The 19,539-nt window shown below is 41.2% G+C and overlaps 1 protein-coding gene across 1 annotated transcript in view; it reads right to left on the reverse strand.

Annotated features, from left to right (window-relative positions):
• Window positions 1-5,435: 5,435 nt before the first annotated feature.
• Window positions 5,436-19,539, reverse strand: part of STK17A (serine/threonine kinase 17a) — a 28,455-nt gene continuing 14,351 nt past the window's right edge. Inside the window, exons 3-7 of the mRNA XM_062625385.1 lie at window positions 17,915-18,059; window positions 11,864-11,990; window positions 10,705-10,753; window positions 10,419-10,598; window positions 5,436-9,664 (exon numbers count right to left, since the gene is read on the reverse strand). Coding sequence (XP_062481369.1) covers window positions 9,331-9,664; window positions 10,419-10,598; window positions 10,705-10,753; window positions 11,864-11,990; window positions 17,915-18,059 — 835 coding nt within the window. The 3' untranslated portion in view covers window positions 5,436-9,330. The remainder of the gene's footprint in view (window positions 9,665-10,418; window positions 10,599-10,704; window positions 10,754-11,863; window positions 11,991-17,914; window positions 18,060-19,539) is intronic.

Below are 19,539 nucleotides of genomic sequence, written 5' to 3' on the forward strand. Positions count from 1 at the left end.
CAGGTAGAGAATTGCCCGTCATCAGGAGCAGGTTGAGGAATAAGCAAAAAATTCCCAACAAACCCCAAAATCCACATAATTTCTATACAGCCCCAAACTGCACATTCAAACAGTTGCAAAGTTTGAGGCAGTCTGAGTGAGGAAACACAATAACTGCCCTGCCTTCATACCTTGAAGTACACACAAGCCATTAAGAACATCCAGAAAAAGAGACTATTTTGGGTCTATTGTAATGGAACAGCTTAAGCAAGCTGCATCTAAGGAAAGCCCAAAACTTACACTGTTGAAATCCATTCCCCTTCTATCTCAACATCCAAATTTGAATCCCAGAAATCCTCCAAAGGCCCAGGCAATGCAAAGTTTTTGAAGAATAATGAGTATTACGTACAGAAGGGAGAGCTGGAAGTAAAGACTCACTAAAGACCAGCAAGCATCTTTGTGCTCAACAATAACACAGCAAACTGAGCAAGATGACTTTTGAACAAGTCTGAAGAGCAAACACATATCAAAAGAAGGAGATACTAAAGGACCACAGCAAAGGCATCTTGGACAAACTATTTGAGAAGGAAACAATACATACAAACTTCAGCTTGACATTCATGGAGAGCTGCCAGGATGAACAGCGCTTGTGAGACCTGATCCAACCTATATGAATGCCCCACACATCAGGGAAAGGGTGAATCAAGAAGGGACAGTGCGTGTCAGCTTTAACACTGAAATCACTGCTATCTGGTTTCACAAAACAAAACATAAACCATGTGATTTAAAACCATCAGCCTTGCACTGCTGCAGCCCACCTAGCAAGGAAACCACCTGGGAGATGTGGAGATCTGCCAGTGTCTCAGAGCTTGGTCAGCTCCAGCTTTTGGTCACTGAAAAGGTTTGATGGGGAATCAAACAGCTGACAAGCTAAAGCCAAAACAACCACTTCACATCCATCAAGAAAAAGCCAACTCAAGCACTTCACGCTCATCAACTACCACTTCCCTGGCTGCAGCTTTGATTTGTTACTCATCTCCAAAGAAGTTGTGGCTATGGAGAGCAATCAGAGCTTACTCAGTCCCTCCCCCTAACCTTGCCTGGCTGTAAGCAGTAACAGCAAAGATTCTATTACCTTTCTTAAGGGAAGCAGAGCTTGCAAAGAGGCTCCATCTCTCGCTTTCCCCCTAGAGACCCAGCAGAGCACCCTGTTAACTTTGAGCACTCCCAGTCATCCTAACCAATCCATGGGGTCATCAAAGCTGTGAGAATGGGCAGTATGACCATACCATACTAATGTTTCTCAAATCTTTGAGCCTGGAGAAGGAAGAAAGCAATGGGTGGAACATCAACAGAATGGGACAAGAGTAAACCCACATTCAAATCCCTGCTTTTGTTCAACTGCCTGATAGCCAGCAAACACAGAATCTCTTACCTCTTGACCTCAAAGAGCCTCAGAATCCACTTCCTCTCCATATTTGAGCTCTTTTAAGATGCACATATTCAAGGTGGGGTGGGGAGGACAGCAAACCGATGTGTGCAGTGCCAAGTTGCTTTGGTTGTGTGGCTACCATTAAATACACCACAGCACACGGCAGCTGCTCTCAGAGACACAGGTGTTGCAGGAGCAGCCAAGAGAGCTGGAGCATGCCAGGAAAAAGAGAGGGAGCAAAGGCCTCAGAAAGACCAGCAGCTGCTGAGAGCCCATATAACTTCAAGAGGACACCTGGGCACACCTCCTCCCTGGCAGTCTTTTCATTGAAGCAGATTAGGTTGTATTTAACTTCCTTAGGTCACTGGACCACTAATTCTTTATAATTGGATTGTGTTGCATGTCACTCAATACCAATCTGGATAATCATTTAATTTTTTTTTTTAAGAAAATAATCATCTTTTGATAAAAGACCCTAAACCCCTCAGTTAAACTGTTTAAGAAAGCCATTCTTTGCTCATGGAATCATAGAATGGTTAGGGTTGGAAAGAACCTTAAGATCATCAAGTTCCATCACAGAAGGGTTAAGGTCATCTCCATCTCTGGAGATCATCTAGCCCAGGTGCTTCACACACAGCAGGGTCAACGAGAGCAGATTGCCTGGGACTGCACGCAGCCAGGTTTTGAAGATCACCAAGGATGGAGACTCCACAACTCTGTTCAACCATTCTCACAGTGAAGAAAGCTTTTTCTTACATGTAAACAGTATTTCCTGTGTTTCAGTGCGTGCCCATTGCCTCTTGTCCTTCCACTGGGCACCACTGAGAAGAACCTGGCTCTGTCATCTTTACTCTTCCCCACAGGTATTTACAATCATTGGTAAGACCCCTCCCTGAGCATTCTGTTCTCCAGGCTGACACCCCCAGGTCTCTCAGCCTCATTAGCTGCAATCCTTTAATTGTCTTAATCATTTTCAGTATGTTAAATAATTTCTTTTAAATTGCCTTGAAAATTTGCATAGTTCTTTTTCCAGTTGGTGTGGTTGAAACAACCATCACCTTCATGGCCTTTGCTGGATTGCATGTTTGTCCCTTCCTCTCTAGTTTGATTTTAATAGCTTCTGCCAAGCAGTCATCACCCTCAAGGAAACTATCAAGGCAGCAGGCCATTCAGGTCAAGAACTTCATTTACAACTGAGGAACAACAAATATTGCTTAGGAGACTGTTATAATGCTTGTACCTATTTTAGTTGCTCCTGACTAGCATACCATAACATAGGGACTATGTAAAAACAGCTGTTTTGAAAGCACTTGCTCTATAAAGGCTAAGCATGCTGAGGCATTCCCATTTGAGTATGTTTCTCCAGGTGGTAATATGCTTTTTGCCAACTTGTGGGCCTGTCATTTCACTTTGTAGCTTGGGCGGGTGCCTTGCATTGCATAGGGAATGTTAGTCATCTGGATTCACCTCCCATTTAGAAATGAGATCCTACACCTGGATCGGGCAGTCCCAAGCACAGCTACAGACTGGGCAGAAAGTGGTGAGAGCAGCGCTGGGGAGAAGGACTTTGGGGTGTTGGTTGGTGAGAAGCTCAACACAAACTGGCTTCAGTGTGTGCTCGCAGCCCAGAAACCAACCGTGTGCTGAGCTGCATCAAAAGGATCATGTCCAGCAGGTCAAGGGAGATGATTGTCTCCTACTCTCATGAGACCCCCCTGCAATCCTGTGTCCGCCTCTGGGGGCAGCAACATGAGAGGGACATGGAGTTGTTGATGAGTCAACAGGAGGCCACAGAGATGCTGCTAGGGCTGGAGCAGCTCTGCTCTGGAGCCAAGCTGAGAGAGGTGGGCTGGTCTTAGAACAGCTCCTGTTGCCTAAAGGTGCCAACAACAAATCTGGAGAGGAACTATTTAGAAGGACATGCAGGGACAGGACAAGGGGGAATGGCTTTAACTTGACAGAGACTGAGATTAGACATTAGGAAGAAATTCTTCCTGCTGAGGGTGCCCAGAGGAGCTGTGGCTGCCCCATCCCTGGCAGTGCTCAAGGCCAGGTTGGATGGGGCTTGGAGCAACCTGCTCTAGTGGAAGGTGTTCCTGCCCATGGCAGGGGGTTGGATCTGAAGGAGCTTTAAGGTCCCTTCCAGCCCAAACCATTTGGATTCTGGATTCCAGTCCTTCCCCTACCATTTGCCAGCACCTTATCTGCTTGTCAAAGCAGAATCATTTTCCTGCATGTTTTCTGCAAAATGTGCTACAAAGCTCCTGGCAGCATGGCACAGGGAGTCCTGTTACACCAGCAGTGATGGGGACCTGTCACATTCTGAGTGTTGCTTTAGAAGACACAGCACACCTGGCTAAATACCTTTGGTTCATTTTATGTAGCACTGACTATATAAAAATACTAGAATCATGGAATTTCTTGACCAGTCTAACACAGTTTCTGTGAAGTGGCTTTCCTAGAAGATTAACAGAGCCTGTGCCTCTGTTTGCATGGTAAGGCCCATGACGAGAGCATCTATCCAGCCACCAGCCTAGCTGGATCCCACAGGGTACAAATGGAAGGTGGCAGACTGTAAGGCAATACCCCAACAGCTCAGGGGATTTGCCTGTAAGGATTAGTTAAAGGACACCTGTGTAATATGGTCTGTACACTGGGATTACAAATTAATTGAAGAGATGCGGTACACTGATTTCAACGCATCACTGGCAGAGCTGTGATTCTGAGTGCAGAAGGAAGCACAGACCTAGTGCAATTAAGGGCTCTGTATTTACAGGAAAAAAAGATAATCCTTTCAAGTAGTTAGGTTCCCTTCCCTCTCCTCATTTTGCAGTAATTGTTGCGGTCCTAACGCTCTGCTTCACTCTGACAAATCCTAACCTTTGTTTCGTTAAGAGAGAATTTTATTGTATCCATATGGACCTATTTTTCTTTTCCTGTTTTAGAAAGCTTCCAGGTTGTATTTTTGTGGAACCAAAATATTTTGCTTTTACAGAGCTATAGAGTTGTCAGCTGTAGCAGGGACAATTACTGAAATTAAGCAGTGTTAGAAGAGGAAATGCCTTTCCACAGAAAAGGAAATATTTTTCTCAGCCACCATCTAGTAAATGCTCTGTGTTTCCCCACAGGAAGTCACATCAGGCAAATAACATGGTTCTGGACACAGTGTGCCTTGGAGGGGACAATGAAGTTTCAGTGCTTTGGAGCACATGTTTTAGCATGATTTGTTAAACCTGGATTAAGGCTGGTTTGCATCTGCTCCACCCTGGCCCAGATACACAGCTGTCCTACATTGCACACCAGTCACTGGCATTTAAATACCATCTTTCCAAGCCCATGTCTTCAGGCAGGTTATTTCCCACCTGTCAGACACCTGAAATAACAGCCCTAAGTTTAATAGCAATGCCTTTCTAGGCTTAGTGTACACCAAGAAAAAAACCCAAACAGGAATATTTACATGGATAACGTGATATATTTATTAATCCCAATGACAGCCTTATTCAACAGCTATAAATGCTGTAAAGACCTCTACAATGCAAGCATGTTGCTTGAGAGTGGCATATTGCTTGAGAGTGGAGATGATGATCGGTGTGTTTTATATCTGCTGCAGAAATTGGACCAATATGTAACTAGAAAACTAGAATATCAGTAATCCTGCTATGTGGGTGTTGAGAGAAGTAACTTTACAGAAGCCCTTGGAGAAAAACAAGGGCATTTGACCAGGAGACTCCATCTAACATATTACAGCCTGGTCCCAGGAATGTATTTCTAGCTAGTATTCAAAGCCAAGTATGAAGGTGTAGTCACCAACCACAGCAGAGTGGAAGCTGTGTTAGTCTGCAATGCAGCACTGTACTTTAGTGCTGTACTGTTGATTCCAGTCATCCCACACCAAACAAACAAGGAACTTTTGGAGTTCTGTTTCAAATCAGTAATGCTGTCTTGAAGAAAGATTATTCTTTTTCTTTAAATCCTATCTATAAAGTGTTTTCCCGTGCATGAAGAACAAAAGACCCACCAGGTATTCAGAAAACAAGCTTTCATTTATTGTGAAGTTCCTGCAACAGTAAACACCTTATCAGAAGTACAGTGAACTGGCACTGTTTCTTTAAAACACTGAGCTGTCCTCCAGGAACACCACCTGGAATACTCAAGAGAAATCTTAAGCCATGGGATAGCTCAGTGCAGGGTCCACCTTGCTCCCTGCCCCCTGCCAACACCACCAGTGGAGAATGGGCAGTTGATTTTTAGTTGCATTTCCTACATGATGGCTCTCAAGATTCACCAGGTGGATCACAACCTGGAACGTGCCTTTTTGTATGTAGGGGCCCTCAAATGAAAGGTGTGAGAAATGAGACAAATCACAATGCAAATTCAGCTTTGGGCAAAAAAGATTATTTTATAGAGCTTTAATTTAATGACTATAAAATCTGTTGCCTCCTGCTTAAAGAGGTAAATGTAGCAACAGGACAAGAGGAGACAAGGCTTTGCTTTAAACTAGCTGTTCCAACAACTGCAGCAGAGGCAGAGTCCTGGGCTTACCCTGCCTACAGAGTTCATGTCTCTCACATCAGAACCATAGAAATAACAATTCTCCAGCAACTTTTAAGAACACTGGCACTCCCATTCCTTCCAGCTTCCTGCATTCAAGCAAACCGGTACCATGCTCCCAGTGCTAGGAATGCAGCCAGCAGGTGAGAGCAGGGACAGAGAGCATTGCCCACAAGGTCCAGGGGGTGGATTCCTTCTCTGCACCCACTCCCTCCCCACCCTTCCCATAATTTAAGGCATAAGCAGCTTTCAGATGAGACACGTATGTACACGCAATCTTCTGTATTCATGGAGCTGCAGAAAACCAGCTCTTCTTCCCAAGCTACTGATTTGTTCCCAGTCTTGGCAGGTTACTTCACTCGTAACAAAGCATCTCAAAAACATTAACCTCAACAGCCCCTTCTCTACAGAATACCTTATTTACAGCTTTACCTACACTCACAGTGGAACAGAAACAGCTTCAAGCGTGTGGGACTGGCTGCTAGTCCTGCAGTTAAATGTTACAGAAAGCTTCTCCTATTACAGGCCCGATCTAAGATGCCTTGTGTACAATTTATACTATTAAACTTTCACAACTTTATACAAATTCTCAACAATGTTAAAAAACACTGTATAAAACCATCTTAAGGCACAAAAAGTTAAACAAACGCAGCTCACTGGAAATCTCAAAGCAGCCAATTCAAGAGAAGCTGGCCTTGTAATAAGTACATAGTTCATTTATACATGTTAAGCTTCACTGTCGTACATCAATACCAGTAAAAATAGCACAAAATGTATGCTGCTCAGCATCTACTCTGTTTCATCAGTACTAGCCCCCATCCAAGACATCATCTGTGGTTACAAATAGGAATTGAAATAGCTATATATCCCTCAAATGATTTGCTGTGAGCAATCATGTGCTGTTACACGTTTGGGTATGCAGGTATGACAGTGTTGTTTTGCAAGGGTGGATGTGAGCTTGCTTCAACCTCAGTGCTTTGCTCAACTTTGTAAAAGCAAGGAAGTACGGATATGGAAAAAAGAAGTCAAAGCAGCAGTGATGGAAGCTGGGAGAAATTGTGCTGCACAACAGGATTTCGTAAGTTTGTGTCCCCTCACTCAAGCAAATTGCCTTGGCAAATGACTGAAATGACTGAGCAGTAAAAGGACACCCATCACAAGTACTGTTGTACCTAAAAAGTTCGAGAGAGATCAGCATTGTTGGTAGGATCAGCAAACACGCAGCAATGCAGCTACTGCCAACCTCCAGAAACACCCAGGTAACAGCTACTCTGTTGGATCAGGGATTTAACTTGTCTAACTTTAATGGCCAGCCAAAGCCATCCAAGAAAACCTTGCACAGGAGCTTCTCAGCAGGAGTCTGTAGGTTACTGCCTACAGCAGGGAAATAACAGCACATAACTCGTTTCTCCAGAGTGTGAAAGGCATCTCTGCCTTCTGACATACAATACATCCAAGCTCAACTGTGAGTACTAGTGGATGTTTTCTTATATGAAGGTCTTCAAAAGGTGAGAAGCTGCCCTCCCTACATGAATATTCAATATGTAATTGCATAGGGGAAGAAGCCTGATTAAACAGTTCAATTTAAGTGCAAGTTTTCTGATGTGGCTTCAAGCAATGAAGCCTCATAGAAAAATGCTTATTGCCCCCCTCCGTATCACACAGCTTTCTTCTTTACTAGTGCTTTTCTCCCACCCATAGCAATGTTAATCAGATCACCCCAGCACTGCTTGTGTTATTAATAAGCCATTTACCTGTTGGGTGAAGGAGGGACTGTAATATCAGCACAGCCCTGTTCACTAAAAAGAGTAAGGACAGCCTTGGTACATTTGAAATTAGGAAAGTCTGTAGCAACATGGAAATAAAAGAAGAACTAGCTTAAAGAGTTTCTATTCATTGTTTTATAGCAAGAAAACTTTTGTCAGGGTTTATTATAAATGAACAGCATAAGGAAACCAAATAAATAGTTGAATAGTTAACAGTATGCAATATAATAGTACTAAACTTCAATTACATAAAACTTAAACTTTGGAACAGCATCAATATGAAAGATTTCTTAGAAAACTAGGACTTAGTCTGAGATCTTCAGACCTGTACATTGCAAAAACCAGTCAATTTTGATGCCCAGTTGGTCCCAGCTTTGTCCTCTGCGGGACCACGTCCATTGAGAACTATGACCCATCCATACAGCTCCCTAGTCCCACTCTGCCCCATCATACACATGCTGTTTTTCCAAGTCTCTACGGGAAAGCATGAGGCATGAATTGTGCTTCATTGTTTCAGAGGAAGTGGCACTTTCTTCCCCATCTGATAGCTATATTGAACAAGGTTATGCGATTTAGCCTAAGGATGCTTCCTTCTTCCTTAAAGCAGCGGCCAGAGGAAGAGAAATAAGGCAGAAGTGACCTCATACTCCCTGTAAATCCCCAGCTGGGTTCTGGGGGAGGTGGAATCAAGGGCTGATTTATCATTAGTTGGACAAACTGCCTGATATAACATGGCAAAGTCAGGGGAGAGAACTTCAATGCTATATCAGACCCTTTGTCATTCATTTTTCCACTTCTCAACACTGTGCAGTCACACTGAGCTGGATTCTATCAGCACATCTCACCCAACACAGGAGGGAAGGGGAACGATCTCTGCTGGCTCTCAAGAGTGACTGAAGCAAATTCATCACCCTCTGGAGCAGGATTTTACTGTGCTCCCATATAAAGAAGTATCACCACTGTGATCTGAAACTGTTCCCAGATACAGATTTCTTTACCTGTGGGACACGTGCATCTCTCCCTAGAGAAAAGCGGCTCACTGTTTGGCTATACATCAGATGAGTCTGGGTCTGTGACTTGATGTAAACAGAAATATATACACAGTATAACTTTGAAATCTGTATGTCAAACCAGTTGATCAGATTCTCCTCTCATACAACATTTTTAGATCAGTAGATCATTCCACTGAAGTCAGGAGTGCTAAGAGGCTTTTGAGGAAAACCCAGCATTATATATTTGCATTAAATGCCAAAACATAACCTAAAATACTCCTTTTGATATCCGTCACTGAAACATTTCCAAAGTCAACTTCCCCAGAACACTGGAACAATTAACAAAAACTCTGCTATCCAGCAACAAAAACAGAAGAAAAAGTTACAAACAAAAATAAGCTTTTTTATCTTGGTTAAATTCCTGTCAGCCACTTGAAATCTTATCTGCTCCATGGAATTAAAAAGCTTGGCACATTTTCCTTGAATGCCATTTATCGACTTTTTTTTTTTAATCTAGAACATTTATTGCATATCAGAGATTCACTTGGCTAGGATATTTTTGTTTAGTAGGAACCACTGCCTTCCAGTTACAGCTATGGAGCTCCAGACTTCAGTAAATGAATTCTCCTGGTATTTCTTGCAGTAATGGTTCCTCAAATTTAAATCGTTTGGAAATGGCTTTCTGCTCAGTTGCTTTTTCTTTCTCTGACTGCCTACATTGTCCCAGTGTATATGAAGCCACTACAATTAGTTCCTCTGTCACTATTGATTCCTCCTCTTCGGTCTTCTCAGCATCAACTGATTTTTCAGAGGCAGAATCTGCATCTTTCTGGGTGACATCGCTGGTCTCCCCTCCTGTACTCTCATTCCTGGCTCTGCAAGCAGGATTATCACTTTGTTCTAACCATGGATGTTGAAGACATTCTTCAGCAGTTGCCCGGTCCCTGCAGAGGAAGAAAAGTGTTAGAATAAATGCCCAAATGACTTTGAAATGCAGTACCTTGCAGAAGAGATCCATACAGATTATTCCAAGGACAAGGCTGTATTAAAGACAGACTGATAGAACTTAAAAAAAGAGCTGATAGCTATCCTTTACCAAAAAAAGACCAACAGCAGCCCAAGGAGATGAACTGCCAACATCTATAATAACGGAATCCACACATCCTTAAATATCACTTTCTGGTCCCATGTTGCCAACCAACTTTTGATGTTTATACATTTTTTTATATATATGAAAATTATCCAATCTTTACATTCTTAAGGAATCTCCACAGATAAACGTGCAGTTTCAATAGTAGTTTTCTTGTAGTTTGAGCCCTGGAAGTTCCAATTTGCTTCCCATCAAGAAAACCAACTAACAAACCAGAAAAGGGTAAAGCACTTAAGCAATAATAGAAGGCTCAAAGCACAGGTCATTTAAAAGACATCAGCAAAGTACCTGCAAGGGAAGTCAATAAACTGTATCACATGGTGCAGCTCAGTTTCCTGAAATCGATTTGAGTTTGGCCACATTCAGAACATGGAGGTTGGAAGGGAAATGGAAGAATTCTCTTTCCATATACAAGAAAAGTAATAGCCTAGTGAAATATGAATAACCAAAGTTCCTTTATACTTTAGGGAGGACAATGCCAGCCCTTGCTGTATTTAAAATGAATCCCGTCTGACACACTGACGTACACAATTGTGTATTTTACTTACTCAGGTTTCTTAACCAGCAGAGTTTTGATGAAATCCACGGCAGACTCTGATACGAGGTCGAAGTCTTCTCCAGAGTAACTTACATTCATTTGAGATATATTTAAGAATGTTTCTTGTTTATCATCCCCTAAGAAAGGGGAGATCCCTGTTAGCATAACATAGGCCAGCACTCCAATGCTCCTAAATCAAAAGTAAAACACAGAAAAGCAGCCTTTTAGTTTTTAGAACAAAAGAAACCCCTTTTCAGTAAAGCGAGCTACGATGACTGCTCATCTGTTCAACTCACCACATGTCAGTTGCGGTACTGATGGGGTCATAACTCAGAATTTCAGGAGCTATTCATGGAAGAAAAGAAACCAAGATCTTTGTCATTTGCAGAGATTACATTGTAGTTACATAGCATGATCATGGGCATGTGGTAAAATTTAAGACAAACCATTTGAAGCACGACAGTCTTCTGAAATCAAGATATTGCTGTTCAAGTGACGCGATTTTAAGTTAAAAAAATTTGTTTTCCTTTTATTACTATCGTCAGAAGCCAGGGCAGTCTCCTTCCCTGCTAAGGAAGCTGTATACAAGTTTCTTACAGAAAAATCAGAAATATCCAATATTCCATATTCATAGAATGGTTTGGGTTGGAAAGGACCTTAAGATCATCCAGTTCCAACCTGGGCAGGGACACCTCACACTAAACCATGCCACCCGAGGCTCTGTCCATCCTGGCCTTGAACACTGCCAGGGATGGAGCATTCACAACCTCCCTGGGCAACCCATTCCAGTGCCTCACCACCCTTACAGGAAAGAATTTCTTCCTTATATCCAATCTAAAATTCCCCTGTTTAAGTTTTAATGCAGTATCCCCTGATCATCCTCGTGGCCTCCTCTGGACTTGTTCCAACAGTTCCATGTGCTTTTTATGTTGAGGACACCAGAACTGTACACAATACTCCCAAGTGAGGTCTCACGAGAGCAGAGGGGCAGGATCACCTCCTTATATTCCAGCACTAAACCTCATACCCGTAAAGGCATACCATACAAATTAGAGACATTTTCAAGTACACTTTCAAGACCTGGAATGATATATGTGTGTGTGTGTATACATATATATTTTAAAATAAAATGGACACAAGCCTCCACAGGCTCAAATGTATTCAGAGAATGAATATGTAATTCTTAGCTTTTAATCCAAGTAATACTTATCATCACTGCTGGTAAGACTCATCTAAAGCATGTACTCACCTTCAGTGCAAGCACACAACCATCACTCATTAGATTGGCAAGGTTCATTCACCACTTCTAGCTTTTCCAGCAGTACCACATCCAAGTAATAAACTAATCTTTGGGCACAGTAACTACACAGCCAGTCTGCCATTCACCAACCTGAGGGGCTCTCTTCACTCCTCAAAAGCTGAGACTATACATCACTCACTATAGTAACAACTTACCTACATATTCCGGGGTTCCCATGATTTCTCTTAGTTCCTCACTGCTCTTCATTATTCTGGAAAGGCCAAAGTCCACTATTTTAATGTCACCCAGAGGAGACTTACTGGTTAGTAGAATATTTTGGGGCTGAAAAACAAGAGGAGATTTTCCAAATATAATGTCTATGACACTATACTGCATAACGCTTTTAGATCATGAGCAGCAATAACGCATTCTATAACAAGTCCAATACCCAGGATCATTTATACTTCCCCCAAGGTGAACTTGAAGAGACAGGCAGGCTAAAAGGAGAGCAGGATTTTCTGTTTATAACTGAGAATCACACATCTATGTGTACTAGCTTGGAACACATACAAAGCACATGCCAACAGCTGTCATTCAACAACAGCATATAAATACCTTCACATTTGCACCTTTAGTCCCCCGTATCACCTGCTTAACTCCCCTGCTTGCTTCCTACCAACAGATGGTGTAAAATCCTTCCTGTGGAAGGGTGTCCAAAAACACCCCATCTTTTTAAAAAGCCTGAACACACAGAACTGTTTTGACTACCCCTGTTTGAAGAAAGCCTGTTGCAACCGACCTCAATCCTGTTCCAAGTACAAACGACTGCATTACAGAACACTAACTGCACAACAGGTCAAAAAAATACAGCAGCCTGAAAAACAGGTTTTTAAGAGCATCACCTTTGGATAAACTTGTTTGCTCTGACGTCACTAGATCCTGGCTGTCATCCTTCAAAGCAACTTTGTGGTCATTAAGAAGTTCTTTACCATCTCTTCTAAATGCTAGTTCAGTTTAAAGTCTGAAAGCTAACTTTAGACAACAGGTCTTAGGGACTTGGTGCAACTGAGGCATATCCTTGCCAAAAGAAAGCAAAAAAGGTGTGACCCTCCCTGCCCCCAGGCCAGTAATCACTTTGGGTTCTATTATGAGCTTCTCAGAATGTAATGCTGACAGTTGACACTGCCTTCATGCCTCCAGTGAGGCAGGGGTCCCATGAAAGTGAAGAAGCCCTTACTTATTGGGAACCTGGATCATCTTGCATCAGGGGTGGTTGAGAAGGGAGGAAGGCAAAAGAGTGAGAACACCAAAGCAACCACTGGCTGATAATCCACCTGGATTACCACCAGCATTTATCCTATTTCCCTCATCACCAAGGGATGCTCTCTCCTTATCCCCTTGTCAATCATGAAGGTGTGCTTTCACACGGGTAGCCTTGCTTTTGAACACACAAGTAAAACTCTGCAAGAACATTTTAAAAGCCTCTGGCCAGTCCTTGCTGCAAGACCTAAATACAGTCTTCCATTCCTGCAAAGTGAATCCATGGTATTTCAAACTGACCCCAGCATGTTGTCCATCTACTTTCTGTTTGTAAATCTGTGTATTAAGAAAAGCTCTTTTTGGTACCTGGTGGCTGCACAAAGGCTTCGGGAGCTGTGCATTACCACCTGCTTTCTAGTTCACATTTGTTATTCTGTATTTGTATTTGAAAAGCAAACATCCAAAAAAGCTGACTGGGCCTCCCTAATTAGCCTCTCAGATGTTCTTCCCAGTGGGAAATTTAGTCACTTTCTGAAGAGGCAAATAGCACGAGAAAAGCATTTGCTCTTTATATTTAAATGAGGAAGTTTTTAATGGAAGCTTTGTGAAACCCTGAAGCCTCTATTACAGTATTTTAGCAGACAATACAGTTGCCGGAATAAGGTTTTATTGTCTTTTTTTCCAAAAGGATCTTCTTATTCAAAACACACCTATGCAGAAAAAACCTAGAGCATGAATTGAGTCATAGCCCTAAATCAATTCACAATGAAATACCAGTTGTCTTTGAAGGAAGAATTCTGGGGTTCATGTTAAGTGACAGTCTAAACACCAGCATGAAACCTTACAGAAGGCATAGCTTTGAACTTACCATAGTTTTCAGCTTGACGCAGTTACTGTAAAACTTCAAGGAAGATCATTTTCACACGTGTGTAACGCTCTTTCTGTTTTGGTTTTCCTGTACTATAGCACATCTAGGTTTGCCTAACGTTGATCAGCCCATAAAGGCAAGAGAGGTGCAGGCCAGAGGCTCTCCTTATAGCCATTCTAAAAAGGGCCTTTCACTCTTACCACCAAGCAGTAATGAAACGGCTGATGAAAACTGTCAAATGGTAACACTTCCCCCTCCAGTGCAGTAGGGCTTAAATGTTCCAGTTTAGATCCTCTTGTGTTATGTGCCAAACAAAAACATAGGGAAAAATCCTTGGCTAACTGGGCAGTCTGGCCAGGTGTACCTGACTACAAGATTGGTATATGCACAGAAACCATGTGATATAGCCACAGGAGTCTCTAGCCCAATGCCTTAGTTGGCACAGCCAGAAACAAGTGCCTTGGGAAGGATTATAACAAGCCAAAGAGTTGGTTTTTTCCGGGAATACTGTCAACAGCCAGAAACTTGGGCTTTAGGAATTTGCTGTGTTGGTTATATCTCTATCATCATGTTAAGAGTAACAGCAGTGAAAAGCATCATTTATCGTTGCAAATATTAACTGCTTCTATGTTTTTGACTTAAATTGGACTAAACTATTGTCACATTGAGAACATGGCTTCCTTGACACCATGAATGTCAATGCAAAGGCCAAACTAAGGCAGTGTAGACAAAGACCTAGTCTCCTCTGAAACCTTATTCTGCATTATTTGTTTCTAAAAAATGCGCTTAGTAAAATAGGATGCCCTAAATCCCTACCTTGGCAGCAGGTTTTGGAATCTTCTAAACTAAATAATGGCAAAATCCATCTATTGCAAATTTGCCATTATTCCAGAAGTTTATATGAGCCTTCCACCTAATACCTCTTGTATCTTTAGCTGGTTTCAAGAAGAGCATGACTAAGGATACATAATAAAGGTCATGTTTTTAAGCTAATCATTGCCTCACCCTAACTTGCAACATGAATGAAGTTAGGTATCTATTTTTATGATACTGTAAAAAACATCAGATTCCTAGAAGACAGGAATTATCCAAGGAATAATGGGCAGAAACATGAAAAACAGACTAGCTGAGATACCTTAGCTACATTGTGTGTAAAGGCACTGAACTAGGCTGATCAGTCTACCCTCAAAATAGTGAAAGGGCTTCCGTATCATTAAGAAATTAAATATAAGGGTTTGGGGTATTCTTTGGTCACTTATGGAGCAGACATCCTAGACATGAATCACACTTTATTCCCCAAAATAAACAATGAAACTTGCATAAATCAAGGAACAAGACTATAATCAAAGTAGGTTCTGTAGAATCTGGGTACTCTGTACCTGTCTACTAACAAACAGCTTTGCCTTAAAGGTCTGAACTGAAGATTAAACTCTTCTTTTGCCTTGAAGATTTGATATTTTAAGTTACAGCTCTTTTGTTAGTTTCCTGGATATTCCTTTAGACAAAGGATACTGCGCTTCTAATGATACTCCATTTCTGTGTAATAAACATTCCACCTTAATCCTCCTGGAAAATGGAGAAGATCAGCAGTGTTCCTTCTTTTGTAACTGCATTAGTTTGCTTTCTGAATATTGGGGTAAAATGACACCCAAAATAATTTCCAATTATTTTGCTAGCTGTCCTCACTGAACGCAACATCTTGAGCACAATACAGAAGGAAGAAGGGAAAGCTGTCTGTTGGATAACCAGAGTGATAATACATAGTACAGGAGACTGCTGCTTGGAGCCATCATTCTCCCAGACACCAGGGCTATGTGAGGCTCTACCTATCTCTGCTGCAGAGAAGAGGCAGCTAGCCTTTCCTCAGCTCCCACACCTTGATAATTCTCTTCCATTCCCAACTACTGTGAGCTTTCACCAAGCACCAATTCAAGCTGAAGTCAAACAGCAAATGAAAACAGAGGAAGGAGGCTTCCCTTACTCTGCAGCTTTTATGCACCATTAAAAGGAGATGAAAGACTCCTGACTACAATCTATGCACACCCTGCAAATTAAATAGCATCCACACAATACTGTCAAGTGAGACTTAATTTGCGCTCTGTAGTGTTATATTTGCTCTTTTTCCAAGTCAAAGCTGGATTACATGATTGTATTTTGCTATTGAAACTAAGCCATATTTCTGCTGTCTTTCAGGAGAACCATGCTTTTGGGAAGAAATGATCAGGTGGCAACCTTGCTAAGTAAGCCATATCAAAATACCCCTTTATTAACATGTAGTGTTGAGCTTCATAGAATGTATCTTTCATCTATTAAGTGGACAGACAGAAGCTAAAGCAAGCTAGCTGTCAGTGTCATTGATTACATTTTGTAATGTAAAACTACAACAAGCAGCTGTCAGTCACAAACTGACAGCCATTTTGACTTAAATTCTTCTGGGTGTAGAGCCTGATTTTTTTGGAGGGTGCAACACATGGAAAATTGGATGGACCTTTCCAAAGTTATCTGTACCACACAAATGCAAAAGGAAACCTTTAGAAACCCAAAGGTGAAACTAATAGCATAGAAAACGTTTTAGCAAGAATCTGTAAGCTTTCTGATCCTAGCAAACTCCTTGCTTAACAGCAGTACCCTTGCACGAGTCTTGCAAATATCACCACAAAACCAAGTATTTAGTAACTTCCATAGTGCTGTAAGCCACTAGCAAAAGAGCCATAATATAATCAAGAGGAGATTGAGGCCAGTAGGTTAATATACATGCAGCCAAAACCAGAACCCAAGTTTTTGAGTTCCTTGAAAAAAGGAACTTTCTTAAAGTCTTGCAAGGCGTATGGGTCAATCAATCTTCACAAGTCATGGGTTTTAATCCAGTTTGCATCCTCTTTACTTCCCAGTATTCTGAAGACTTCCCTAAACCTTATTTTGCTTAAGACCTTATAGGTAATGAAAGTAATCATGCTGCAATTAGGACTCCTATTAAGATCCACTTTTCAAAAGCACATTGCACACACTGCAGCAATGTCTAAACATAATAAACATCAGACAATCTGCTCTGCTACTTAACTTTCATAAGACAGCAAAGTGATGCTGGATCCTTCAGTGAGAACTAGATACCCTCAAATTTACAATCCCAAGTTTTCTGATCAGTCGGATCGTTTTCAAGTAAGCTTTTTCTGAACTGGTTTTAATTTTACACACTTGGCTTCAAGGAAATTCAGTGGCCAACCAACACCGAGTGTCTTGTCCAAGCGTACTGGAACTGTAAGGAATTCTAACTGCTTATTTTGAGTCCTTCTGAACACTTAGTCTCACATCACTTGCTAAAGTTTTCCATTCATTATTTTCATCCAATTATTAATATTTATGTGCATGACTAAATCAGTGGGCTACAGTAAGTCTTACCGAATTCCACAGATAATTTGAATGATTGGTTGGAAAACGAGGCAGGTGACACTTATGTGCAAATATTACCCCATCATCTGCTTTAGCTGATGAATGGTTCCTGATGTGCTAGGTTATACATGAAGTATGTACAGCTTGATACTGGAGTCTACTGGCAGCTTTGCAATACTGCCAAAATGCAATTAAGTGTAAGTAAGGATCTCAGCAACAGAACAAGCACGTAGCAGCTTACTACGTACTTAGTAAATATGGGAATTGGACATGTAAAAAGATTTCAAACATTTCAATGCAAGATACTTTTTATACTGCCTTGCTTAGTAATAAAGCAGTTCAAGCTCAAAATGGGCTCAAATTGCATCTTCCATAGGAGTGTATGGATAAAATTAACTGCAGCTTGGGAGACAATGGTTTTTCTGGATCCCTGTTACAATTCAATTCTTAATCATACTGCACGTAAAAAATGAGTCAGGTCTTCCCCAGAGCACTCATTTGCAATTCAAGGTGCAAGGCAAATCCACTTTTGAATTTACTACATTTCACTGATCAAATGGAGTTTATATTTAACATAATCACAGAAAACTTCCCTGGTGCCTACTGCATCCCAAATGCTGAATTTTATCATTTGAATAATAGCTAGATAAAAATTGTATTAATTACAAATTAGGATTAGTATGACAGATAGCCAATGAGAAAGTCAGCAGATAAGAAATTAATGAGAAAAATACAGCAACAATCTTACCTTTAGGTCAAGATGAACCACATTGTTTCTGTGCAAGAATGAAACTCCTTCTAAGATCTGCTTCATAAGTCGCTTAACGTCCTTTTCTTTGAAGGCTTCCTCTCTTTCAGCCACACACTGGTCAAAGATTTCACCTCCAGCAGCACTATGGAACAATGTGAATTTTACTATTTCAAAGACTACGTTATAGCACCCGTTTTGTTCTACTTGCACTATTTTATTTAGAGTAAGCAACATCAGTGGGCAGTAGCATCCAGTAGTGATATTTTCAGTTCTTAAGCATTTGGCAAGCTTTTACAGCCTCGGAAGGCTTCTCTGCTTTATTATTCTTTGGAGAGAAGCAAAGACCTTAGTCATTTAGGTTAGAGAGTGTGAATGCTGCAGAAATTTTGGGGACTACTTTGGAATCACTACTGACCGTGCTTTTAGATGAATGCCACATTTGTTTAAGGGCAGTGTATACATAACAGATGTACCTTTCACCATAGCTACGAAGCTACATGGTCATTTGGCCAAGGTAAGCCTTTGTGAACACAAAGCAAAACAGTTCCACCCCCCATCCTCCTAAAAACACTCTGCACATACATAAAGACTCAATGTAAAGTCTATAATTGCATTGTTTCTGAAGTCTGTGGCATAGAGGGATGCACTAAGTTTCTAAACAACTCATCTAAAAACACTTGTGAAAATCTTAGCTCTCCGCTTGCATCCTCATCTTTTGTTTCTATATGCTTAAATAAATAGCAAAGTAACAAAAAATATAAAAATGACTAGAAGTGAATGAAAGTTTTTAAAGTAGTCCAAAGCCACATAACCATGTGGCATTAGAATTAAAATAAGCAGAGCAGAGGCTCCATCTTAAAACAAGAATGGGCGTAAGAGCATTGGAATGGGGCCATTTTGCATTACTACCATTGTCGAATTACCACTATGAAATCAGCACATACACACTTTGTTCTGCATGAAGTTCTGTAATCGCCCCTTGGTGAAAGATGGTGAAAGGCCTGAGGACAGCATCTTCTCCAGTTACCCCAAACTGTGACATGCCAAACACAACTGTCTGGACAAGTGTTAATCTTTATTGATGCGTAGCCATCTACTCTTGCTTGCACTTTTCTAAGGAATTACATTACCTGGGCAATCCGGAAGACAGAGGCACATCCAACATGAATGCTACAGGAAATGAGATTTCTAACAATGGTGCATTTGGATTATGTACCCCCAGAAAAAGAACACTTAAATATACTCAGGTTTCATTTTGCCTATACTATGCTGCTACAGTCCTCATGGTTTATAAAGCAAGTTTTTTTGCCTTCCCAGTATTCTTATTACTGCGACTTAAAATTCTCCCTGCAGATAGTCTTATAAGCATTATGCATTTAGAAGAGGTTTACATCTTAACACTTCAGAGTTTTTGGTTTCTGTTCTGGGTGCTGGTAACTGGCACAGCAATACAATTTGATTTATTAAACTAAGATTGTCTTTTAGAAAAGAAACACCCATTACATTATTTTTCTTCAAAGATGAGAGAGCTCAAATATAAAATGAGGCTTTCAAAGGACTATGAATACTTTAATTCCTCTAAAAAATCTGCATATGCCTGACACTGTCACATCTTTCTTCAG

Source organism: Pezoporus occidentalis, unplaced genomic scaffold (genome assembly GCF_034315485.1).
Source record: "Pezoporus occidentalis ecotype Australia unplaced genomic scaffold, CSIRO_AGI_Poc_V1 ctg28, whole genome shotgun sequence".
Classification (NCBI taxonomy): Eukaryota; Metazoa; Chordata; class Aves; order Psittaciformes; family Psittacidae; genus Pezoporus; species Pezoporus occidentalis.